General features: G+C 45.3%; 1 protein-coding gene across 2 annotated transcripts in view; it reads left to right on the top strand.

Moving 5' to 3' along the window:
- LOC306749163 (RNA-binding motif, single-stranded-interacting protein 3) overlaps positions 1-26,822 on the top strand; it is a gene marked incomplete at its 5' end in the record, with an annotated part of 261,463 nt that overhangs the window by 88,748 nt on the left and 145,893 nt on the right. For both annotated transcript variants that reach the window (XM_079232420.1, XM_079232421.1), the window contains one exon: positions 21,858-22,015. In XM_079232420.1, coding sequence (XP_079088546.1) covers positions 21,858-22,015 — 158 coding nt within the window. The remainder of the gene's footprint in view (positions 1-21,857; positions 22,016-26,822) is intronic.

Here is a 26,822-nt window from a genome sequence, read left to right as displayed (position 1 = left end):
CCTCTCTCTCTCACACACACACACACACACACACACAGACATGCAATTATCTCCCCTTTCCACACAAACACACACACACATACACACATGCCTCCGGGTTGGTGGGGGGGGTTCTGTCCTGGGGCTGGTGTGGAGTGAGCGAGCTGGAATCTGCGCGGAGGGAAACCTGAGAGGCATTCCCTGTGCCAAACACATGAGGTCACCCTGACTGACTGAGCCAGCCTGCCAGCCTCCATCCCTGCACCGCCATCAGATTAAAACCTCGTATCTCACTGACGTTCTTTCTCATCGAGGCTCATGCATGTCAGGAAATACAAGAAGCATTTCATGTGCCCTGAGGGATCATAAAGCTTTTTAAAATGATGAATGCTGCTTTTAAAGCATACTTTTATAACGTTTTACGTTTATTGCAGCTCTGGACTTCTTTCCACAGCGTTGGCCATCAGTAATTGTACTCACCAAGATATTATTGAGATGTGGGAACATGGCAGCTTCCCTAAAACATCCTCAGACGTGGCAGGAAATGAGCCGTCAGTCACTAACGCAGGTTTCAAACAAGTCTATCTGGAACAGAAAGCTTAACATCCATTAAATTCTACCGATTTCAACTGTGATCGACTGTGCTTGTTATTGTTGTGCCATCATCTGACCGCCTGACCGCTTTCATAATATATAGAAATAATGGCCCAAACTGTAAAAACAAAACAAACAAAAAGGTTCCAGAGAGGGAACTTGGAATTATTTAATTTCCGGCAAGAATCAAACACTTACATCATCATTCCAAGCTTTTTCACTATTCACCGTTGCCAGGGAAGGATATTGGAGGTTATTCCAGTATGTAATAAATCACAAACAAATCAATCAAGAAACTGAAAGTTATTTTGAACTTTACCACATCAAGATTAACTACTTGTCCCTGAGCCTGCAAATGGGGTAAAGTATTTGCCGTGTAGTTCGCCAGCGGGAAAAACAATACACATGGCAATCTCTCAAAGTGGATGGCTCTGAAACGTTGGATTCTTAAAATGGAAAATGTGTAACAACCGTACTCTCCGGAGACGTGTCTTTTATCCCAAGCAGCCCTTTGAAATGCCCACCCAAACCCAAATAACACTGTCAACTCAAAGCACTGCTCTCAATAGGACCCTGAACATGTGTTCTTTAGATCCCGGCTCCTGTTCTCTTGTCACACAAGCATGCAACACAGACACACGCATTCAATCAGCCAACACACACACACACACGCACGCACGCACGCACGCACGCACGCACGCATGCATGCATGCACACACACATGCACGCATGCACACACACACACGCACGCACGCATGCACGCATGCATGCATGCAAACCTCCCACCCCCACAGGACACAAGAGTCACCCCTCGCTCCCACGCATCTCGTGTTCTTCCCATATTATGTTCAAATGGACACGCATAATTGCGCTGGCGTGGTTTGTTGTTTTCGTTGGCGGCCATCAACAGCCCCCATGAACCCCCGACAGAGGTAATCTTTGTTGCAGGCACCAAAAATCTACATCGCAGCGCTCACAAATATGCAGTTCCTGTGAGGTCCCCGCTGCGGAGAGGGTGCGCTCTGGTTTTCAGAATGTAATGCGAGTAATTATTTGATAACATATCGTTAAAAAAAAAAGAATAACTTTAAGGCAAACGCTCGGGTGACATTTATTTCATAGCGTGCAGTTGTCAGTACAAAGTAGCTCTTATTGTAAGTCTTTATAGTGTGACCACTTCCCCTCCGACACAGGCCCGCTGGTAAAATGGGGTGAAATGAAGCGTAGAGAGAAGTCTGGGCTCGCGAGACAGCTACACCTGTACTAACGCCAGAATACAAGCACTGTCATTCTGAGACCTACACTCAAGCACCGTAATGACATTGCAGCTGCCAATATCACCGTGGCGAGACATTTACAGTGCCACCAGTGTTTAACATCCACTTCTCTGTTTCCCACTCGTCACAAGGCAGAGCCAGTCAATACCGGATCCGCTTGCACGTGTCGGCCTTTCTTTCTCTCCTGTAGGTTCCTGTAAGCTGCGATGCTGTTTCAGATGCTGTGAGCTCTCTGCTACCCTGAATAACCTCCCTTCGGGAACTGACTTCCACAAGTCATTTGAGGTTGGGCTAAGTTTTTAAATAAAGCTGTGGCTTGTGGCGGCTAGCTGACCCTATATGCTTTTGTATATGCTAGCCGGGGCTCAGCCAGAGCCAAACATGCTCTTTCTGGCGATCATGTTTCCAAACACAACGCCGTCTGAATGCTTCCCTTCGGTCCAGTGGCCACATGTAGATGTTTAAGTCGGGTAAATATGAAGCTGCAACCACAGCATGTGAGAGGGTGGAGGGGGGAGCAGCTGTGAGTGTATGTAAAGACTTAATTACATGTATACTCACTTTTACCAAAAGCCTCTTTTAACATTGTAGATGATCCTAACCTCAAATATGTTGCTCTATGCAGACAATCATCGTTGAAAGGGGACATATAATGCTCATTTTCAGGTTAATACTTGTGTTTTGGGTTACCACTTGGTCATGGTAATGTGATTTAATGGAAGAAAAAAAACAGCTCTGCAAAGGTTATTCTCAAGCCGTGGGTGGAGAAGGGGAGCCACTTCTGATTGGCTCGTTGAATCACATGTTTTCAGCCTGGTCTGTCTTATTTCACACTTTGTGATACTCCTGATACCAAACATACCGTATATATCTGACCACGGCTTTGGTTTCATCGTTGACAGACATTTAAGAAGAGGTAGATTGCATTACATTTATAAATGTACTTTACTCTACAGTACATGAATAGCCCCTGATATTAGTGTCTTAGTGGGTGTGAAAGGATGAAGGACATGTGGTGTGAAAGGCTTTGAGTGGTCGGAAGACGAGCAAGGCGCAATACAAATTGCCTGCTTTACCAAGCCCATAATCCAAATTGTAGGTTTTTCAGTTTGGCAAAGATGCACTGTGAATATTTCTTCACAACCCTATATTTTAACGTAATCTTTCTCTCACAAATCACACAGAGATATTCTGTGTGATTGTGCGTGTTTCCCTTTTTGTTCCTCCGTGTCTCCCCCCCCCCCTTTGTTTCCTGTTTAGCAGCACAGGTTTGTGTTGCGGGTTAGAGAGGGTGAGTTAATGCAGAGCGTCAAACCAGCTTGTAGCGCTGACCCGTGCAGATTGTGTTGTGACCCCGGTGGTGCTGCCCTGAGCCTGGAGTTGGAATCCAATCTCCTCGCTGGGATAGGGTGCGTGTTTTAGCAGTCGGCTTTGGAAACTTTGCCCCCCCTCTATCCCCATCTGCCTCCTCCAACATGTCTATCATTCCTCTAATAAATCCTGGTTTGTTTCACCTGTGATGGCCCGGATTAGGAGGATTATTTATATTTTTTTCTCTCACAGGAGGCAGTGGCACATTTGTTTAATCACATTAGCCCCTCTTAGACTGTGAAAATTAGAAGGCTTTGTTATAGAAATGTATAAAAAGAATAGGTGAAGATAACTGCTGGTAATATCAATTGTCATTCCCCCTCACTTTTATTATCGTTTTATGATCATTTTCAGGGGTCCATGAGGTGACGAACATAAAACCGCAGCCGATCAATAGAAATATTTGCTACATTGAATATGTACTCACTGGATTACGATGAAATCAATAGCACCACATTATATTTAAATGATCATTTTCAGATTCAGCACCGTTGAAGAGGGATGCTTTTATCAACCAAACAATGTCTGCCCTCATCTAGTGGTTTCAGATTACACTCGCTCTTCTTCCAATTACAAGCCCGGGGGGGTTGGGGGGGGGGGATCGATGGCGACAGACAAGTGACATCATTAAGGCTTTCTGAGGGGAACTGAAATCACTCGGGGTCTGAGAGCCTGGTTTGTTTAACGAGTCATCTGAAGGAGCGCTTCTCCAAAACCTATTTGTTTCCGCTCTCAATTTGGGCCTTTCCGTCCCCCGTCGGTGGTAATCGTCTGGAACACACCGGCTATGGCACGGCCACGCCACCGCTAGCGGAGATGCATTAGTGCCGTTTTTTTTTAAACGTGGTGCAGGGTGAGACTGCGCCCTTGTAATTCGATGAAAGTGAACGCGGGGAGGGACGCGGTGCAGCAGGCTCACGAAGCAACTTCAGAGTGGATCGTCAGCAGCCTCTCTCAAGGTCAAAAGCATTAGCTGAAGGTCGCTCTTACTTTCTCTGGGCTTTCTTTGTCAGACGCACACACTTTACGTTATCTCTCATGCTTTAGTCCCCCGGCAGAACCTCTTTGCTTGAGCAACCATGGCTTTTAGAGTTTGCGAAGGAAAAGATTCAAGCATTATAGAATGACTGAACGGTTGAAAGATGAGGATGCAAAGCCGAGCAGAGGGAGCGTTCTCTAGCGCGGATATACACAAGGAAATTAAAAGTATATTAAATAACAGAGTTGGCTGATATGACTTTTTTCCATTTGTAATTTCATATCGTGATATTGTCATCATGTTGGGAATTTCTCAGCCTTTCAGTTGAGCAGCTGGTTGTGGATAACATAATCAGATGGAATTCCTGTTTTGAGCTAATCCATTGAATTAAATCCCTAGAAAAGGACTTTGTACGTGATGCAAAAAACAAAAAAAACAGACGCGTTGCTAATTGATTCTGCAACATTTCCAACGCCCGAACACAACCAGATGTTTAAACAGAGCAGCTATTGGCATACTGTCAGCTGGCAGTTGAGCATTTCCTTCGGTGTCATATTGCATACATCTAATTCACACACAGTCCCCTTAAGGTTGGTGTCACCTTTTGTTTAGTCTTCTAGTCTCCGACTTGTCAGCAGGTGTCACTTCTAAACTTTCGGTGGTATTCCATGCACCTGTCTTACTTACTTTTTGCCCGTTTAGCTGGAAAATGCAAACTGCACCATCTTGTACTAATAAATATATGTATAATGCATTTCCATAATACATACAATGCAAAAAGTGTATTCCCTGAAGCCTCGGCCGGTGATTGCTGACTGCCGAGCAGACATCAATGTATTATGCAGTGGCATCATCGTCACCGCGAACACGCTTTTAAGGTGTCCTTTTTACCTCGGCACCCGGCGACACTTCATCCCGCCGAAGGAGAGCGGGTCTGGGTTTGAAGGGTGAATGCTTTCTGCCACACTCTCAAAGCATGTAAAAGGGAGCCTGATTCGACTGCTCGAGCTGTTTGCTCCCGCACGCCTGAGCTGGTGCTGCTTCAAGTTGCTTCTTGAATTTCAGGAGAGGCCTTTAAACTTGAAACCAAAGCGAGGAAAGTCAGTTTTTTCCCCCTATGTGTGTCTGAAAAAAAAAGAAAAGAAAAGAAACGCTGGCTGCTTTTGTTTTGTGGTCCCAGCAGTGCTGAGAGTATTAAGCCTGCCCACCAATTAGGGCATGCCGATTCTCACAGCCCATGAATTATTAAGCGCGGCCCACAGACTAGGAGCAGCGACGGAGGGCAAGAGAGAGGGCCAAGCCACCTGAGCACCACCAGCTGCATTTGTTACAGCGTAAGCTGTCGGCGCACTGCGCCATGGCCGTTACCATTTTAGTACAAATAACCTCCACAACACTGAGCTCCAGCGTTTGGTTTTTAAAATTATTATTATTGTTATCGTTCTCCATCTACAAATTGGATAAATGCAGCATTTATTCAACAACCTGCATTTATCAGTAAGCGGGAAAAAAGGAAAAGCACCAGGGCGACAGATAGGATAATGTACAGTATTAGATTGCAACTTGCAACACCGGCTACCCTCAAGGTCAACAAATTCATTCCTGCTGTAGAATTTATTGCCTGCTAGTAGCTCAGGCAATGAGGTGCCGTGAACCTTGAGCTCATGTCTATATAGAGGGTCTTCACCGCCATATACTGGGTGGGGGAGAACCTGCTTGTTAACTCTCCATTCAGGCTGAAACATGACCCCGGGATAGCGACGGCCAAGGTCTGCTTCCTTTTTTTGGGGGTGGGGGGGGGGGGGCACACCGAGTTAACGTCCCTGAGTACCCTCACCTCATCATAAATACTGTAAGTCTTTGAGACGGCGCCAATGGGCCGTAACTCGCGAGGAACGACGGGAACGCTGCGAAATTAGGTGCCCATCAAATGGGACTCCTGGCGATTGTCGGCGCTTAAGATGTATTAGACGGAGAAGGGGAGCTGCTTTGTGTGGGAGCCCCCGCCTTGCTAGATAACAGAGCTATCATTATGCATGAATAATTGGATGCGTTCCTTTTATTTTCCTCTCTTTTCACCAGTGGGCTGTTTAATGTAGCAGAGTTGTCAAATAAGGCTGTCGCATGGAGAAAGAGTGAGCCAAGACTGATTACTTTATGTGAATGGCTTTTCCCCCTCTTTCGCAGAATTGAAATAATTCCGAGCAGTTAAGAGAGGAGTGGGACTGTGGAGAGAAGGATATATGTGGATATTGTGGCAAAGGGGAGGGGAGGCTTTTAAGTGTGTTGTGATTTAGTTATTTATTGTTTTGCTGCAGGGAACGAGGCGAGAGGAGAAGGCTGGTCTCTCAGATGTCTTTAAATAGAGATCCTGACTCCCTCCTGGCCAGCTTGCTTGCGCTGAAATGGCCGGTTCAATCTCCGTTTGGTAACATGCATTAGCCATGGTCATGTTTGTCACCGGAATAGCTGAAGTGTCCTTTAGCTGGCATTCAATTTGGTGTTTTCCTCTCTGTTACGCCCCTTGTTTCGGAAGAATCGCCGGGCCGAAATAGTGTAATGCTCGCACAAGAGCAGCGCTTCGTTGGTTAATCAGTGCACCTCCTGTCTGGGAAACACACATCGCGTAATACCGAGCTCCGGCTAGAATCCAGAAATTGCACAGAAATGATGTCCTTCAGTTATTTCTCTCTCTCTCTCTCTCTCTCTCTCTCTCTGTGTGTTGTCTCATCTCTTTCCTCCCTTGAACATTCAATTTCTCCCTCTAGGCTTCACAAAGCAGCAATTTCAACAGTCTTGGAGAATATGCGAGGCATGTGAGATGCTCTTTTTGGATGCTGCCTTCTTGCCAATGAGGCAACAGTCAAAATATCATAGAAACAGATGTACGGTGTTGATTCACCAGTATGATGTTGAAGATTTGTATCCACTCACATCAAATATAGGTGATAGAAATGTGTACAAATATAGATATATCGGTCGATATATAGACCAATAAATGTGGTATTTAATTGTATTATGTTATTATTGTGTCATATATTAATTGTATGTTCTTTTGTACTGGTTATATGAAGAGCCACGCTAATAAGAATGGATAGAGGGCGAGCTCTGGGGAAGACTCGTATATTGTACTTAATGAGATGTGGATTCAATGCAGTTGAGATGTGGACAGGAAATTAGCTGTTATAACTCAAATAGGGACGTTCATGATTAAATGTTTAACCATTAGCTGACTAAGAATTTAGACCGATTTAATGCCATGAGTCAAACAATAAAAAAAAACACAGGTCCACCTTGAAGGTGCACGCAGCATCGTGGCTTCTAATGCCTGATTCATACTCTGCAGCTGTGCGCCTGCATGTGTTCTGGTGCGGGCGTCTCTCACACACACACACACACACACACACACACACACACACAGGACTGTGGCATGAGCCATCGCATGTCATTTCCATTTGATTTGGACCCTTCTAGTGCTTTTCATATCCTTTGTCAGGCCATTTTTCTTTCTTTTTTGAGAGGTGATTCAATTCTACAACTCCATGGCTTGAATGTTTGGTGATGAGGGGAGCCCCTGTGCTGAGAATGAATACCGTGGTTGTTGTTCTAACGGGATGCAAGGGACTGGAAAACCCACTTTTCCGGTTCTGATGTTAAAGCAGACTTCTGGAGTGTCTGCAGCTGGGAATTAGTGATGGATTGAACCTGTTTGTGCATCAGTTATGGTTGCAGCTGGGCGTGCTTGGCTCTAATCGTGTTGGTTAACAGTAAATTATCATTTAATGAGTGTCGGCTATCGGTCAGAAAAAATATATATAAATTAACATCACTAATCTCAACCATATCAAACCAATTGCAGTTCCCAAACAGGATAGAAAGTTTAAAAAAAAAGGCAGTCTGTCAGCCAGTAAAGTTGTTGTCAGTAATCAAAGTTTTGGCTAAATGTGTTCTCTAAATTTAGTCGTGGGAAGCAGAAATAGATTCACTTAGAAGTGCTGAAGTCTAAAGATTTAGACCCCTTAGTGTCAGAGACAGCTGTCGCTGAGTTTTCATGAGCTGCCTTCTGCCTCTTTGACTGGATTATTCCTGTAGTCTCGTTGTTAGTCTGCGCTGCCCCCAAACCGCGATCAGAGGTCTTCAAGATGACGTGTTCTCTAAAACAACAATGCCGCTGCGTGGAGAGCGTTGACCAGAACTGGAACTGAAGGGGAGCTGCAGTCTGCTGCTTCTTCGTCAGCCGGTCATGAGTTGTTTACTTACTCTCTTTCCCAAATTGTGACTCAGCCTCATTATCTTTAGTCCTCTCTACACCTGCCAACCAGCTGTAGCCTTCACTACGCACTTACCATTAAACTGTCTATTGACGGCCTTTTGTTATGTCTGCTATCCTTAATGTCTGCTTTAATAACCTCAGTATGTGCCTCCGGTTAACCAAAGTGTAACTATGTATCCCTCGGTGTCCTTCAGTTTACCGTAGTTCTGCTTTGGTGAAACAGATCGATGGGCCCCGAGATGAGTCTTAAGAATATGCTGGAGCTGATGGGATTGAAGCAAGTTAAGTCGGGTCTCTTGTGAAGCAGCCTGTAACTAATTAATTCTGCATCTCCAGCGCATTCTTTCAAGAGAAAAACGGAGGAATGCCACCATGGCCCGTCGACTGCATTCTGTGTGTGGCAAGCCTCGCCTCCTTGTCATCCGTTGGGTCTCTGAAATTATAATAAAAAAACGACAAAAAAACAAAACAAAAACCAGCGTGAGGATCATTGTGATGGTAATGGTCCGTCCACGGCTGCGGCCAGACCCCTTCATATTCAGCGCCACAATGACTCCGCTGTCTTGGGTATTTTAAGAGGTGGTCTGCTGCCGCTGGCAGACGACCGAGCCGAGGAGCTTCCTGTTCATGTGGTAATCTGCGCGGCGGTACAATGGAGCGAGCGCTGTTCTCTCAGAGCCCGGCCCCGCACATTCAGCCAGAGAATGGAGGGCCGCACACCACAACAAAGACAGTCCGCTGCTATCATCTCATGAAAAGTCTCCATTGGAGGGTAAATAAATAGTTTAGGAACCCTTTAGCGAGCACAATAGGCCAGACCACCGCTGATCTTCATCTTTGACGTCTCCTCGCAATTTCCCCCGCCTTGTGAAAGTATAACGTCGGGCTGGAAAAAATGTACAGAATGTACTAACTTGTAACTCAATTCTATTTGACTTTGAGGCAGAGCTGTAAGGGCGTTTTTTTTTTGGGGTGGTGAATACAAAAAAATGAACAGGGATCATTTTCGTCACGCAAGATTTCAATTTGAAATGAAATAAAAGCCAATTGTCAGATTCATTAGCTGAGAGGGGATTCCACAGTACATGCTCAATGTTCCAGTGACTACTTTTCAATCTCTTGCAAATGTGTGTGCATTAGACACAAGGGTGACATCATGAAAAGAAGTCGAAATAGCCTCTTGAATTTGCAAAAAGAGAAAAGAAAAAAAACCTTTATTGCTATTGTTGCACTGCATTTTCAGAAAGTTGTTTTGAGCGAGAGCATAAAAGCAATTGTCACAGAGAAGAAGAGCCATAATCCCCACGGCTTTGATTCATGACGCGGCTTGCAACAGGATTGCTGATTTGGGACAGTTGCATATATATTCGTGAAATTGATGGCCATTCTGTCGGCGCAGTGATGCTAAATTGGACCTCTGAGAAGCTTGGTGAATAGATACACTACACAGGGAAAGACCGAGTGGCGAGTACTCGTTTCTGTCTGGCTTCAATGGGAATGAATGAGCGATGGGGGGGCGATGGGGGGGGGGGCATGAATGGAGTGCACAATCCTTGACTTTTTTTTCAGGCCACTTTTAAGTGGAAAGAATGAATAACTTCAGCTTCCTTTGGAAGATATAAAAAGGACTGATAGCATCAGTGTTGCGTTTGTTCTAACCTGCTTGAACCCAGATGGCCTGTGTTTATCTTCGCTGGCTGTGATCCGTTACCGTGTCCGAGGGCTGCATGCATTCAACTCGTCCGGCGGCCCGACGAAGAGCGCAGCGGGCCAGAGTCCCTGAGGCAGGCAGTAAGGCAAAGGGGGAAACATTACACCGTTACGCTCACCTGTTCCACAGCCATGGTGACTTATCTCATGAATAAATCACACCACCGAGGCCCGGACAACTCAGACGCTGCACCTTCTTCTCCTTCGGCAAACGTCTGCATCGCTATTCATCTTTCTCTCTCTCTCTGCTACTTTTTTTTTCTTCTTCTATTTTCGACTCTCTCCCTCCTTGCCTCGCCGCCTCGTGTCTTACACCCCTCGCTCGAGCTGGCTGCCCGACAGCGCTCCACTTTATTTATCACGCCGTTGTGACACTTTTGGATAAAGCTCCGCACCCGCACTGATTGAACTCTGCCCATGTGAGCTGGGAAGCACAGATCATTCCCCTTTGGTTTCCAGTATGTCATGGGATTGACAGCTCGGGACGGTCTGCCCAGAAGAGGCTGCCGCTCTCCCTTTTAAATCACGAGTCGTCCCTAACTCAGCAGTCATGCCAATATGCCAAAGCAACGGAAATACTGAAAGCGTCTGTGTTGAAAATTAAAAATAAAATAGACTGATAGGTAGGGAAATGAAAAAAAATACAAGGTATGTGGGGGACGGGGCTTCTGTTTGATCCTTGTCTTTGATGTGAAAACCTTACTTTTCCTGACACATCTTTCTTGGTTATGACATATCCAGGTGAACAGAGGCAGAATAGAAAGCAGTGATCCCAAAGATGTTACACTGCGGCATTGTTCTCACGTTGACCCGAAGTAAAACAATCCTCTGCATACCTCCGCTGCTGACGGCAGCCCTGCAGTATGTGAGCTTAGGCCCGAAGGAGGCAGGCGGATACAGAGCTTATTGTTTTTTTTTGTGTTGAGTAACGCTGATATTCCTTCCAGGGCAATAGTTGCTCAACACACTGTGCAGATTCTGGCACGGCGTCGTCTTTGGCCTACTAAACTCTGCTCAACGCTATGTTAAAACTCCCCCAACGGCTGTTAGACAGGGAGGAGAAAGAGGGTGGAGAGAAGGAGGGGAGAGACTCGGAAGAGGGGAGGGGGGGGCAGGAAGGAGAAATGGAGGACTAGAAGCCCGATGAGGATTGGGTTGGATTTAAGGATAGATGAGAGCTGACTGAAAGGATTGGAGAGGGTGAAGAGAGGATGGATGGAGCACTAGCAGGGGGGATAGATTCAGTTATGGAGGGTTAGAAAGGGGAAAACAGGAGCGGGGGGGCAAGGGAGGTAAAGATGGGCCACAGGACTGGAGATAAGCAGCGGAGACAGTTGTGAGCTGTGAGGAATCTGTTATCCCTCGTCAAAACACAATGCCTGCATTGTGACGCTGAACCGAATTGGAGATATGTATATGTTGGACGCTGATTTACCGCTTTGTCAAAACGCACTTGGTCAATAAGGATGATGAGTCATTTTCTGAAGTTTACTATCAGCCCACTTCAGAGTATAAACTTGCAGCTAATAATGTGACAAATTAGATCTCGTCCGCAGCAAAGTGACTAAACCACAAAATGACTGCAGCCCGGAAGGCATTGAGTGAGCCGTGTGCCTCAAAGGTGGGACTTTCACTTTGCAGCAGTACAGCAGGACAGTTTACAGTGTGAGTTGTGCTGATGTGCTATATGCCCTCAGGTGTTGACGTAGCTTTCACATTTTCAGCGTAAACTGTAACATTTGTTGTGCAAATATTTGGATACAATTAGATTTTTCAAACATGCAAAAGATCCGTGATGATGTTTTCATCTTGCTCTTTTTTTTCTTCTCCCCCCTATTAGAAAAAACATCTTGGCGGTTTGATTGCCTGCTGCTGCACGACCTTTTCTCAAACACATCCAGAAGTTCACATCCATCAAAATCTCATTTACAGCTCGCCTCGCAATTACAGAATTGCTGGATAATGTGCCATTTCAAAAGCCTTTTTTTTTTCACACCATAAGGTTTTTTTTTTGTTCTATTTTATTTTCAGTTGTCATAAAGAATTGAATACCTGAGTTACTTGTGCCTGATTTAAATTGCGTATGTAGAGGTGAAACATTTGAGCAATCAAAAAGAATAAGAGCCAAATAAACCTTGAATAATACTCCATTACAAATGTGCTCTCTCCATTTCTAAGTGTTTAAACAACCGTGTCACCACCTTCCTGCTGCTACTTGTACACCTGATTCTTCTGGCTGTTGTGAGGAAAGATCACAGCGTGGTTGGGTTGGAATCACCGTGTGAAACCCCTGGATGTGTTTTTCAGATGTGCGTCATAAAATAAGCTCATAAACTACTACAAACCTGACCGTTTTCCATGCCCCTAGCTGATTTGTTCTACCTGTGTCTCAAGCCTTCCTGCCACAACGGCGGCTGGTGTTTAGTGCCAGTATTTAGTCTGGCAATTGTCAGAGACGCTTCAGTGGGTGTATTCCTTGGTGGGGGAGGCCAAAGTGACATTCCAGACCCAGTGCAGCTACTTTGCATGTGAAGGGAAAATGAATATTCAACGGAGGAAGAGGATGCGTGTTCTCTCCTGTGCATATTTCTATACATATCAGCATCTGTGTGGGTTGAATCGTTTCATCTTTGCACGGCAGCGGTCACATCGGGTGTGACGCTTCTACTTTTTGTGCGTCAATGCCGCGTTTAAGATGATATCCGCGTGTTTTTTTTTCTGAATTTCTCCGCAGGCATAGAATACATTAACACGTTCACACAACAAGGCGCAACACGATGGCGATAGACCGGTACATGGCCTAGTGAAGCAATGTGAAAGGATGGGTAGAGCTAAAACACTATCAGCACTGACTTCATTATAGAGACACGTGTCATGGATCTTCGTTTGCCATTCGCTTATTCTCAGAGCCACCGTCTGCGTCGACCAATCACAAGAAGGGGACAATTAGCATCTCAATAATTGAATAAAAAATACCTTCAAATGAGGCAAACAACACAATCAATAGGATACAAATGAAAATGGGGAAAAGCCATTGAGTAAATGAATAAAGGCAAATAGTCTAATATTTGACTAGCCTTCATATTCCCGACACAGTCATTTTTTCTGCTGTCCTTTCCTTCATGAGAAGACTTGGGAAACGCTCACATTTTTCTGTATGAGTTGTTTTTCTTCAAGGTTATGAAGATATTTCCCGTTTGGATATGAGACTTGGCCTGGATGTTGTCTGGTCTGCCTTCCCTACCCCCTGTTTGAACCTCTCTCGTGTACAACAATGGTTTATTTTCTTCTGCCCGTCTAATCTTTTATACATGGCTGTTTGCGATCTGGCTCCACTTTTAATTTGTTGGAGCTGCCCGTGGCTTTTAGTGGAAAGACTTTGATACATACTGTGAACTTGGTGCCTGATGAAGATCAATGATTGAACCGCTGCATCGCGAACAAACTCAACCCTTTCTTTCCGAACACAAAGCATAGCATGTGTAGACGTGCACACATGCGTTACGCCCGCTGTTCCAACATTTACTGAGCAAAAAGCTGCTTGCAGTCTCCTTTAATGTGTAAAAGTACTCCGTGCGAGCCTGCTATTTGTAAGAGCAGTGACAGCATCGCTCAGCTATGCAAACACTACGTATTACTTTGAACATATGGCTGTGGGCACGCAGAAGTCAGCGACGGGCAGTAACTCATACACGAGGCTCTCGGGGACCTTCGAGCCTCTTTGCCGCTCTTGCACCAATTACAGCCTTATTTATGAATTTGAGCACAGTTGACCTTCTGGAAGAGGAGACGTAAATTTGTTTGTCAGGAGAACGGCATAACAAATGGCATTCTGGGACGGCTCAAGCTTCCTCTATCAATATGTCCCTTGTCTCTCTCTCTCTCTCCCCTTGGCATCCAACTCATCAACCGGTCAGCTGTCCAGTAGTCAGTCATTCAGAAACGGCAGTCAGCCAACAAGTTGGTCTTCCTGGACTACCAGGCGTAAGTGGACCTAGAAGAGAGTTTCCCAGTGTCTCTCTGCCGCTCTCTCTATCCGCGAGGCAGCCTGGGAGAACAGTTCAGCTCTCTGTTGGTGCTCACGCTTCCTGTGAAAAACGTTGATTCACATATGCGACCGAATAACTGATAAAACATCTTTAATTGGCTGCTTGAGCAAATTCAGACCACTTTTGGGCTGAAATGTTACATTGCTTAAATGATTGAAAGACTATGAATTATGAGCATGTGCTTCTTTTTTTCCTTCCTTTTATCCTTCTAAATATCTTTTTGACTGTGGGTTAGGAACAAAAGTTATCTAGTTATCTAGTTATCTAAGAGATCTTGTGGATGTTATACTCCCCTCAGACATTTTATAGACTAAATGGCTTAATACAAAATAAATCCATTTGTCAGCCTAAAATTGAGGGTTTGGTTAAATTGAGCTGTGGACCAATCTGGAAAGACTTTTTGTGTACGCATCATAGCCACAATATATCAGTGGTTCAGTTTTGAGAGCCAACATGTTGAACATTCTCTTCCTCTCCTTCCCCACACTCTCTGTTGTCCTCTGTCCTCCCACTTTCCTGCTCCATCCATCCTGCAGTGTCCACTCCCACACCGGCTAGCTAGCAAACGGACACAGCTGGCCATAATGATGATAAATCAACACAAATATTTATGTCCATCGAGTTTTACTTTGACTCTGCCCACGGCTCACTCTCAGCTCTTCTTTTTTTCTTCTTTTTTTTACCCATCCCTCTGCGGCAGTCACCTCACCCGCAGCCAAACCGCCCTAATCGCTCTCCGGCAAACACACTTCAGCCCCAGTTATGTCACCTAAACACCGGTTGACCTTTAATGTCCGCAGAGAAGCCAGTTTATGGTTGGCCCAGGAGTGGTATAAACATAGAAGCTCACCGTGTGCTTGTGTGTCTTTTGTCCCAGGTCCTTCTCACTAAACACGGCTCTGAGGTGATGGAGGGCCTCACTGAGGGAGTTATAGCTCAGAGTAATATGCTGGAAATGGATTCTAAAAATGTTTCAACGGAACAGGCTTCATTCCTGCTCTAGTTCCTAATTGTGACCATCCCTGTCAAATGTACATTTGGAATTACATTTTAAGCAAAGAGAAAGTCAGATAGAAATACATTACCTTAACAAGTATGTTATATTAATTACATATCAGCTGATGATTTAACTCAGTGAAACATTCTAGACTGTATTCAGGGCAGACATCCCCCTGCTGTGTTTCACAGCCTCATGCATATTTCTAGTATTAGTTAATAACATATTATTCCTTTAGTTGGGGATGCTGTACATGGGTGATTACTAGGGCTGTTCCTGAATCGGTCAAAGCTTCATTCATAACGTTGATTCAATTTATTATTAATAATTTACGGAAAGATTGGGTACAATACTCCACCTTCTCTTCCAATCTCTCAAACAAACACACAGCGAGCAACGTGGAATCATCTCAGTTGTTGGTCCAAAAATCTAAATTTATCATTTTCAAAATCCAACAAAATGTTCAGTTTCAATCCATATTTAGTGGCGTTTAGCTTTTCAAACACTATGTTACGTAACGCGGTCTCAGCAGTCCAACACCTCCATGAATACATATATATATATATATATATATATATATATATATATATATATATATATATATATATATACGTATATATATATATATACGTATATATATATATATACGTATATATATATATATATATATATATATATTTATATATATATATATATATATATATATATATATATATATATATATATATATATATATATATATAAAACCATAAAACATGTTAAGGACCTCTGCAGAGAGAGAGAGAGAGAGAGATTCCTCCCTTTAGAGATATCAATACATACATGGGCATTATGATATGATAACTTCCACTCTTTACCTCTCCACCTTTGCCTGTAAAAAAGCTCCTTTCTAGGTCAGGTCTAGGTTGCTCTTTGCAAATATGTATTTCTAGTCTTCTAAACTGTGATGATTCGGGAGCATTTATTGATCTTCTTTTATCTCCTCCGGATGAGAGGACCAATTCATTTTTTTCAAAGAAGTGTAAATAAATGAAAGTTCCAAGATAAATGCTCCATTTCCAATTGATTTCTCATAGTAAAATGATGCATTTCAGACCCAGGACTGTTTTTCCATCATGTCACGCCCCCTTGCAGCTAAAACAGATGACTCTGTGTTTTTAAACAGTGACGCTACATAAAGCACGTCTTGTTTACCTCCATAGCTCTTGTCCACTGTGTCAGATAATATGTATGCACCCTATCTCCTCACCACCACCCGCCCTCCGGGAAAGATATGCCCTCTATTTTAACTCTGGGGCTCTGTATCCAGACACATGGGCCCTGACACAGAAGACAACATCCCCCTCTAATCTGCCCCAAAGAGAAAGGGAGGCAGTGAATAAGGCAGTGACCAATAAGAGAGGCAGGAGAGAAAGAGCTCCATCCACTGCTTTGAGACGGACCAATCAGCATGTTTAAAATCAGCCCCCTGTGTCATTGTCCACGGCAGTGTTGGCTTACCACTGTCCCAGATCCCAGGGCCTTTTGTTTTTACTGAGGAAGAAGGCCCGCAGGCTGGAGCTCGCCTAGAGAGACTCAGACCGTCACCACGACTCCTGTACTGCTGTAATCCGTCCCTTTCTCATTTTCTCCTTTTTTATTTTCTTCCCATATTTGGTATTTTTTTCCCGCCCATTGTCCTTTTGTTCTCCCGGGCCTCCTCATACCTGTAACTGCGTCTCTCTTCCCTTCTTCCTTCTGTCCTCCTGCACTCTCTCCGTGCCTGTGCAGACGGAGAGCTCCCTACCGGCAGACATGTGGCTGTAGAATCCTCGGCTTTGCATTCCCATGTGCGTTCGCCGATGTTTTGCTAGTCACTCCTCTCCTCGACGGGCGCAGACAATGAGAGAAAGCGCGGGGCATTAAAAACAGGAGACCAAAGGAAGACCGGCTCTTTTCCCCTCCGTCTTACAGCGTCCCTCCCTCTGCTCTCGGCATACATGTTTCAGGGCTAACGGTTTGCAAGCAGCTATTCGGGATGGACGGGGGGATTTGTGTTCCTCCAGCGCTTAGAGGCTGATGCGAACGCGGCCGACCGCAGAGCTTGCTGTTAGTTCTGGCAGTTTAGAAGGGATGCCTCTGGGACTGTGCTTGTCTTTTAAGAGTCTTTGCAGAGACTTTGCCAGCATGAATTAATGGAGGATGAGCTGAGAGGCTTTTTTCTTCAATTTAAGGAGACTGCTTGTCATTTTTTGTGGCAGTTTTTTTTCTTCTCTTTGAACGCAGGGGAACAAACAGAAAGAGAAATAAGCATGCACACACAAACACACACGTTTCACCCTCCCGCATGGCGACAGTGGATCCCCAGTAGTGGCGTGCTGGCCGTGGGGGGTTTGGGCTGGGCTGGGCTGGTTTACTGATATTGACAGCGTGGCCTTGTCTGGCCTATTGCCAGTGTTGAGCTAGCTCTGGCTGGCTGCTGTGGCCTCCTATAAATCAGGGCCAATTACCACGGTGGTGCACAGCCGCCTCTCCTCCAGTCGCAGCCCTGCCCTGCAGAGTGCAGGGAGGCAGGGAAGCCACAGCCCTGCTTTCAGTCCAATTAGTGCTACGGCCGCCCTCTGCTCTCTTTGGAAAACATTGTGTACTCACATGGTATGTTTTCACTTGTTTTTGTACAAGTCAGGAACCACCTTATCCAGAGATGTAGCGAACTAGGGAAAAACTGAAAACCACCTTCCCAGGCGCAGATGATATAAATGTTTCATGTAATTATAATAACATTGGAATTTTTGCTTTTTTCACACCCCCAAAAAAAGTTTTTTTACAGTCCTCATTTTAACTTGAATGTTTTAGTCATATTTCTTCAATGGCATCTTATCCTCGTCCCGAGAAAAACATGAATCTTATCTTAGATTTTTTTTTTTGATTAACTGAAGTGTTCCTTCGTGGGTTGAGAAACCTCTCCCACTTTTAAAGTTGAAGAAACCATTCATCAAACCTTGGATTATGGACGCATAAGGGCTTCATACAGTGTGAAGATGCTGTACAAGCAGAACAGCGACATGTAAATAACCAGTAGGTCTAGGCCTACGTATTACTCTCAGTGACAGAGCGGGCTGGCTATGATCTGTGTAAAAAAAATGATGTGGGTGTGTGAATATCAGCCTATGCAACGTATGTCAGATTTATCATCCTCACTTAATATGCTCGTAAACATTGGCTGGCATGTCACAGAGACTGTGACCCCCCCTCTCCTCCCCTACCCTCCTCTTGCCCGACCGGCTCAGTAAATTGGGCCTGTGTAAACCATTCTGCCCGTCTAAAATACAGTGCGGCAAATTGAAATCCCCAGTAAGCCTCTGTAGCAGCATGTCACAGCTTGATGGGGAGGAGGGAAAATGGAGTTTTTTTTTTCTTTTCCTCATTTACCACCTGGAGGCTTTTGAAGTGTCATAACCAGCTATTCTCCCACAGTCTCTTCTATTCCTCTATTTAACTATTTCGCTCTCGCGTCTTCTTTTCTTTGTCACTCCGTCCCTCCCTTCTCTTGCTGCAATACCCCCTTTGTCAAGTGCTGCATTCAATCCTCATCATTCTGACTCATAAGGCCTGTATTTATTATATATTTGAAAAGCCAGTTCTTACAGGCTGACAGGCTGAGGGTAAACAGCAGTCGTGGAACCGTCCGGAAACAGAAACAAGCTCGGTTATTAACCTCCAGTGGGGGCGACAGGAGGAAGCCGAGAGAGAATTTGATTAGAAAGAGAGAAAAAAAAGTGGTGTGCTGACGTGTGCTTGCTTATTTCACTCCTGCGTGTCTAAAAGTTCCCGCCCAACACATGTGCATACATACATTACACATGTACACACACACACACACACACACACACACACACACACACACACACACACACACACACACACACACACACACACACACGCATTTGAAGAGCCTGCTCTGTCGGCAGTTTTTTCATTTTGCTTATCCAACTTGTGCATTTTTCTAATGCAAGAGAAACTCCCTTCATAAAAGAAAAAAAAGAAAAAACATTAAATCCACAAGTTCGATGTTAAACCCACTCACCCGTCCCAGTATCTACCCAAACAGTCGTCATTCCTCTTGAGATCTTCGGCACCCATTCCATTCTTGTTCCCGGGGGACGCTAACCTCTCTCTCTGTCTTCTCGTCCAACACTGTAAGTAATGGGCTGGTTTTGACCCTCCATGCCTCATTGTGTAAGATTTCAGCTTCTGACCTTAAAAAATGAAAGCAAATCGATAGGGCGGGACACATGAATTCCAAAGCCCAGGACGCAAGCCAAGGCTGGAGCCCAGGGAGGAGGAGGAGGAGGAGGAGGAGGAGGAGGAGGAGGAGGAGGAGGAGGACTGTGTGCATTACTGAAGGGCTAAAACAAAAGAAGAAAGAAAGAAAGAAAGAGGCTTTCAATTAACCTTCAGCGCTGACAGCAACTCTGTGTAGCTCCTCCTGTTTGTGCTGGTGAATTTCTTTGTGTCGCAGTTATGTAAAGTGCTTTGTGCGTTTAATGTTAGCTACAGTGGACTAGGGGAAAATAAAATGAAGAGGCGAAGGGAGGGGGGGCGTAAGGTGAAAGCCTCAAAGTCGAGGCTGGAACTGCAGCTGTGCACATTCCAGTGACCTTGAGTGGGAGAAAATAACTCCCATGGAGCACTCGAGAGATTAAGATTCTTCTATTCTACCGCCACTGCAGCATAACGTGAGTGACCGGAGACTAGTCGGGATCGTAGCCCCTGCACGGCAACTTTAGACTTGAACTTTACAGCTGTTGGACCGAAGTTAAGGCTATATTAGATATTATAAAGACAACCTACAGTCTGCACTCGAGGTTTGTCTGGAATTAAATGAGTTGCCCTAGAAGATTAAAAGCTGCTCTGGCGATACGATTGTTTTCTTTGCCTATTAATCTGTTGGTTAAAAATGTCAATCAGTGTTTCCCAAAGAGCAATATTTACGTCCTGAGATGTCTTTTTATCCACAACTGTAAAGATATTCAGTTTACTGTCACAGAGGAGTAAAGAAACCAGAAAATATTCACATTCAAGCAGCTGGAATCAGATCATTTTAAATTATTCAAAAGGATTAATCAAAATATATCAAAATAGTTGATGATTCATTTACCAGTCAACCAATTGATTCATCGTTGCAGTTCTACTGGCGAAAGTGCTCTGAACTTGGCCTCATAGGTGTGTCTGTGTCATCACGTGATGTGTGTGTGTGTGTACAGTGTGTGTGCGTCCAGCACAGCGAGTGGCTGCCCATCAGTTCCACTTAGCTCAGCGTGGTAATTGGCCGTCCATTGATGGACTTGGCTCCCTCTTCACGCTCCAGGGACCCCGGCTCTTTGTTTGAGGAGCGGGAGGCAACACGCTGGCACGGCGCACACGCTTAAAATAGCGCATCAAATCAGCCATGCTTCGGCAGCCGCTGCTAACGTGTGGGGCGGATTGGAAGGCTAATGGTGTGTGTGTGTGTGTGTGTGTGTGTGGGGGTGGGGGGGTGTAACATGGTATGGGGTCCTTCGGTTCTCTCTGGAGAGGATAAGAGGTTAAAATGGTTAACTGGAGCCGGTGGTGGTATTTAGTCATGTCCCCTTCTCTCCGTCACCATTTTTTTTTCTCCGTTTCATCCATCCATCACTCACTTACTTTATTGCAGTGTGCATCGTCTCTCACTCACTCTCTTCTACTGTAGTGTTTCTCTCTCTCTCTCCATCTCCTTTTCCGCTCGTGCCCACAGGGCCCTGCTTCTCTCTTCCTGTCACTATGTGCAGCGTCTCTGCAATAGAGATATAAATGGGCTGTGAGCAGGGGGCCCTGACTCCTACACCATAAATCTACACTAACAGCACAACAGGCACATGAGGAGAGCAGGCGAGGAGGAGAGGGGAGGGAGGGGGGGAAAGGAGGGAATCACATAGCTCAAACATTTTGAACACATTCTGGAAGAAAGACGATGGATAGCACACCCTTGGAGGTGCAAATTGTTTTACAGCTGGTTTTGAGGGTTTGACTGGAAAGCAGGAAGTTGCCTTCCTTTAAAGTCCTTGTGAGCTGCTAGAAGCCCTATGAACTGTCATTTCGGCGCGTCGCCTTGGTGAAATGTTTACTTAAAATGAAAAAGAAATGTAGAAATGTTTGCACTCCTGACTCCAGTCTCATGTTGGAAGAGAAAAAAGACCTCTCTCACTGACAAAGAACTTCAGGTTCAATTCATTGCAATGTACCACCAAAAGGTTGGTGACAAGTAAAAGTATTCAGCGCTGAATGTGTCCTCTTGCTGAATGTGACTATTTTGTCATTGAGCGGAGCTTTTTTTCTCCACATGAGAACATTTTCCCTGCAGTGTGTTCTTCATATTCAAGGCTGAGGTTAGATTTGAGTTTTCTTTAAATTGTACTCATTAGTTTGTGCCGTTGGGTTGACATTGAAGTGATGGTGCCTGCTGTTTCGTCCAAAAGATTATTTTTTCCCCACTCCTTCTCACACTTTCTTCCGCTCTCTTCGCTTTTTTATTTATTTTTCTCACCTCACCTTTCGTGTCTTCATAAATTAAACCGATATTTTTAGTTGTTGGTGTTAAATCTTTCCTCTCTTTTTTTCTCCCCAGCAGTCCTATGCTCCACCCCCTCATCCCATGGCTCCTCCCAGCCCAAGCACCAACAGCTGCAGCCAGGGAGGGGCGGAGCAGCTGAGTAAGACCAACCTGTACATCCGAGGCCTGCCACCTGGGACCACCGACCAGGACCTCATCAAACTCTGCCAACCGTGAGTACAGTTAAATACAGATGAACCCTGTCGCATTTGTCGATGCCAGTGGCGGGCCATGGATTTTCTACCTGCGCTTCAGTGAGTCATAGGCTAGATCAACGTTTTAACAGCCGCCCCCCCCCCCTCGCAAGATAACAGCGCGCGCTAGTTAGCTCACAGGCTAACAGCGAGCTAACGCAGGCCTGCTTTCCATCGCGCCTCGGGTGGCCAAGCAGGGTGAGTTGCGCCGCGCCGCGGGGCGGGGCAGGGTGGACAGCACGTCCAAGTGTCATACAGTCTCCACAGGGAAAGTCTGCAGCTGCTGCTGCTTCTTCTTCTTCAAGTTTAAATGGCGGATCGCAACCAACTAGGTGCATACCGCCACCTAGTGTACCGGAGTGTGCAGATTCACGGTGCTGCTGCTGCTGAGAGGATCCTTGTCTCTGTGAGGAATCACACGTACAGAACCCTATAGCAGGCCGTCACGATGTAGTTCAACCCGCTTCTCTACCTTAGAGAAACAGAGGTGAAATCTGATTGGACAGCTTAACCAGCTGCCTAGCTGCGCCTGCGAGGAACAGACAAGACAGGAGCTGTGCAATGAGAAAATTAGCTAATAGGTCAAACATAATTATAGCACATGTAATGTATTTGTGAAAAACAATTACATTATAAAATAGCTATAACTTTTAATTTAAAAAAAATAAATAATAATAATAATTAGAGGTACTAATTTCAATTGCCCTCTTTAAAAGCATTTAGTAGAAACAGAATCTCAATTTTTAAATGATTGAGGTGTTTCACATGGAAGGAAAACGTTTCCCGCAGTCCAAATCATTTTCATTAACTAACTGAATAAATAGCTGACAGACCTGAGACGTTTTGTGTCAAAGGTGTTGTACTTTGGCACAATGGAAAACCAATTTGCACGTGGAGCGTTTTACTGTGGCATGAGGCGAACAGCCAAGTCGAGTGTCAATCAAGGCCGTCGTCAGCTCGCCAGCCCAAAACTGGCTCATTCTGTGCTCGGAGGAAGATAGAGTGCAACTCTGAGTTCAAGAGGCCTCACAGACGCGGTCGAGCATCTGTGGATATTTCTAATAAAACATTGTGAAATATTTAAGGTAAACAACAGGCTGCTACCTACTTAAAACCTGCAGTTTTCATGTGGGTACTATCTCTCAAATGCCAAACTGATCAAACCAAAGAGTTCATCTCGGAGAAGAAAATTACAGGCATGAAAAGAGGCCCATGTACCATACTTTCCACACCCCATTAAACTGATACCGACTGAGTGTGTTTTAGGGACACACACAAAGGTACTCATAAAGCTCTGTCAAATGTTCTTGATAGAGACAACACACACACACCTGCCTGCACACAGCTCAATAAGACCTAATAAAGCTTAGATTGGACCACCTCCCCCAGGAATCACAGACCAAGACCTCATCAGGCTGTGACACACAGTCACAGGGGCTTTCTTTCTCCCTGTGCCTCACACACACACACACACACACATACACACGGACACATACGCACGCGGGCACACAGAGACGCACACAGAGACGCACACAAGCAGCTTTGTTCGGCTCCATTAGACCCTTTCACTTCTCAAATGGTGAAAGGGGGGTCAAGATCATTAATGGAGACGTGGCCAGTAGATTGTGAAATGCAGGCCATGAGCGAGTCTGTCTGGTTGCGTAACCTTTTCTTGGCCATATTTCCAGAAATGTCCTGGTCAAATGCGGCCAATTATTCAATGATCCTATGAAGACGGGAACATGCTGTCCGGCGTATTTGGTAATGCTCCTGGTAGCCGTGTCATAAGTCATGCATTTATTCTTGATACTGACCCATCAAAATTCCATTAGCCGGAGAGGCGGGCCGATAAGATTTGGAAAAGCACTCAGCGTTTTGACATTGCATATCTCTCGCTTAGCTATCGCATCCACCCAGTTGTTCAGAGTCGGACAGTTTAAATTTCATTTCTAATTCCATATGATCTTGAATATTTTGAGCGTTACTATTTTGGAAGGGCAAACCATGTCGGAGCTTATGTAAAATACCCCGGTAGTGTGCTTGTTTGCGACTGTAGATTTGCATTCTAATATGTAGCTATTCTCCTGTGTGTTATGGAAAGCCACTGACGTTGTCTGTTTTTCACTTGGATCTGCTTTGCTGCCCTTTAGTGGCTGTCCTCTTGTTCAACTGCTTCCACGGCTCCTCTCTCTCTCTCTCTCTCTCTCTCTCTCTCTCTCTCTCTCTCTCTCTCTTCTTATATCTCCCGTCTTTCCCTCTGTGTGTATCGCCTGCCTAAGAGCCCCCAAGGTTGCCCGAGGTGCTGTGCCAGTGAAAATCCAATGCCACTGAAACTTTAATTAGCCCGACTGTGTTTCAGTGGCAGGCGGGTGGCAGCATTCCAGAAAAGGTCATGCGACTGTTCTGCAGTCTGCAGCACCCTGGGTCCCCCTCAGGTTTTGCTCCAGATGCCCAGTCCTCCTCCAGCACCCAGCGCCTCCCCTTCCTGTCCCTGGATGGGGCTGTGGGGCCTGGTTTTGTTGTGTAAACTCATTGAAAAGCATCTCTCGCTGCCCTGGTTCAGCACTATCTCAAAAGCAAACATGCAGCCGCCAAGCTGACGAATTCTTGACAACGGGCCATATCGTAGCTGCTTATTGGATGCTGTTGCACACCGCCTGAGAGGTGCCAACAAAATAAATGCCGTCTACTGTGGTTATAACCCCGTCCTTGTGAACTCCAATATTTTATTGCCAAACTTCTGTCACATTTTCGGTAACCCTCATCAAGGCCTCCCGACCTCCCAAAGTTCACGGCTCTCACTTAAAATACAGAAACGTGAAAGCTTTAATCTCTACAGTTATAAAAAAATACGTCAAATCTGTTTGCTAATCATCTACCGGTACTCATGTTGGTCAGTGTTTGTATATTATTTCATCAATGAGTAATTTACACATTACTGACTTGAAAGATATTTACCATTGACGACACTGGACTGGAACATTGCTGAAACAAAAAATAGCATTAGGTGATGCTGACCTGATGTCTGCAGATGTGATGTCAGACTGGTCCAGCTGGCTTCCGTCCCCAGCCTTACACACCCTGGTAACCAAGGCTTTAATTGCAGACACACAAACAGGCCGTTCACGACGACTGAAATTGCGATCATTTGAGGTACCAAGGCCAAAATGTCTTTGCGACCAGCCACCCTGAGGTCACTGGGAGAGAAAGTAAATACCGAAGAACCCCAAAGTTCTTTCAGCGGTTGGAGTTCCACGGCGAGAGCTGTTGAACGAGTAATTAAATGGATTTGGGTTTGGGCTTGATCTCTGTTTTATTCAGCTGGCTGCATGTTGGGTTCCTCGGCAGCCGTCAGCCTGATATATGGGTGTGGAGGAGAGGCCAAAGGAGTGGAGTGGGGATTTGTTGGCTAAACACCCATATAGTGAGAGGCCTTCCCACTTGCCTGGCTGCCTGTATGAGTGGATGGATGGATGGATAGAGCAGCCGGTACTGTGAGAAAAATTCCTTGGCTGGACCAGCTAGGTTGAGGCACTGGGCCAACCCTAAACGCAACACCAACCGCATCCAACCCGAAGATCAGGGCGGGAAGCACAGCCAACACAGCCCCCAAAACACTTTAGGGCACAGCAGACTTTATAACCCGTTTCACCGGCCAGCTCCCAAGCAGCACCTACATTTTTCTTGTTTGCGATCCACCACCCAGGAGAAGCATAGAGAGGATGGAAGAAGGTTGTTGGATGAAAGGTTGAAAGAGAGAAGATGGAGAGGGATTTCTTTTTTTCTTTTCTTTATGAGGACCCACACCTGAAATAACAGGGACAAAGCAGTTCACTTTTTTCTCTGCCAGCAGCCCAAATCCATAACTCAAACTGCCAAGAAAGCAAAGGACCTTTGAGGTCCCTAAACCCCCAACTCCTCGCTCCTCCTCCTCCTTCTTATGCTGCTTCCTCCCCTTCCCCTCCTTCTCCTTCTGGTTCTCCTCACCCAATATCAGTCACGGCCGAGCCACAGCTGCGCCCCTCAATCGCACTGGCTTCCTCGCTTCCATGCCACGGTCTGATCAAACGAACAGAGTGAGCCAAATCAAGAGCTAATCACCGCCAATTGTCCAAATAACCTTTCCCGTGTGTGTTGGGGGAATGGTGGAGGGGGAGGAGAGGAGAGGGGAGGGGAGGGGAGAAGAGAGGAGAGGAGAGGAGGGAGCCATAAGGTATGCTAAGTAGAGGCGGTGAGGGGAAGAGAAGGGAGGGGTGACCCTGGGACCACCTGTTTTTATGGAGCAGAAGCCCGGGCACTCAGCAGCGCCACATTATCCCTAATGACTCTCTGAGGTCCAGCGTTGACATTAGCTGCCTAGCTATCAGAGACGGCATTTCCCATGGCTCGGTTTCAAAAAGCTGACAGGGGGAAGCAGAATTATGAGGAAAAACTCTCCAGTCCATTATCAAAGCCAGAATGTTCCATCACCCCTTCCTACATTGGCAAGGATTATCCACCCACTGTAGCATACAACAGTTTATTGGATTTCCATATATATGATTTAGTGAAAATAATTAGTATTAAAAAAAATGTGTAATGTTCCTCAGACCAACCGCCCACTGCTGTTTCATGATTACTGATAGTTGATGGCTCTTAGTGTCTTTCAGCATGGCGGGAATCTGCTCTTTAATAACCAAAGTTTAGAGATCCGTATAATTTTTTTTTAGAAATGTATATATATCAGCATTATCAGATTTTTAGATAATTTAAATTGATGTCGGCCTCAAAAATCCAGTATTGGTGG

This window comes from Taurulus bubalis (assembly GCF_910589615.1).
Source record: "Taurulus bubalis genome assembly, chromosome: 16".
NCBI lineage: Eukaryota > Metazoa > Chordata > Actinopteri > Perciformes > Cottidae > Taurulus > Taurulus bubalis.
This window is presented reverse-complemented; position numbering and strand designations above follow the sequence as displayed.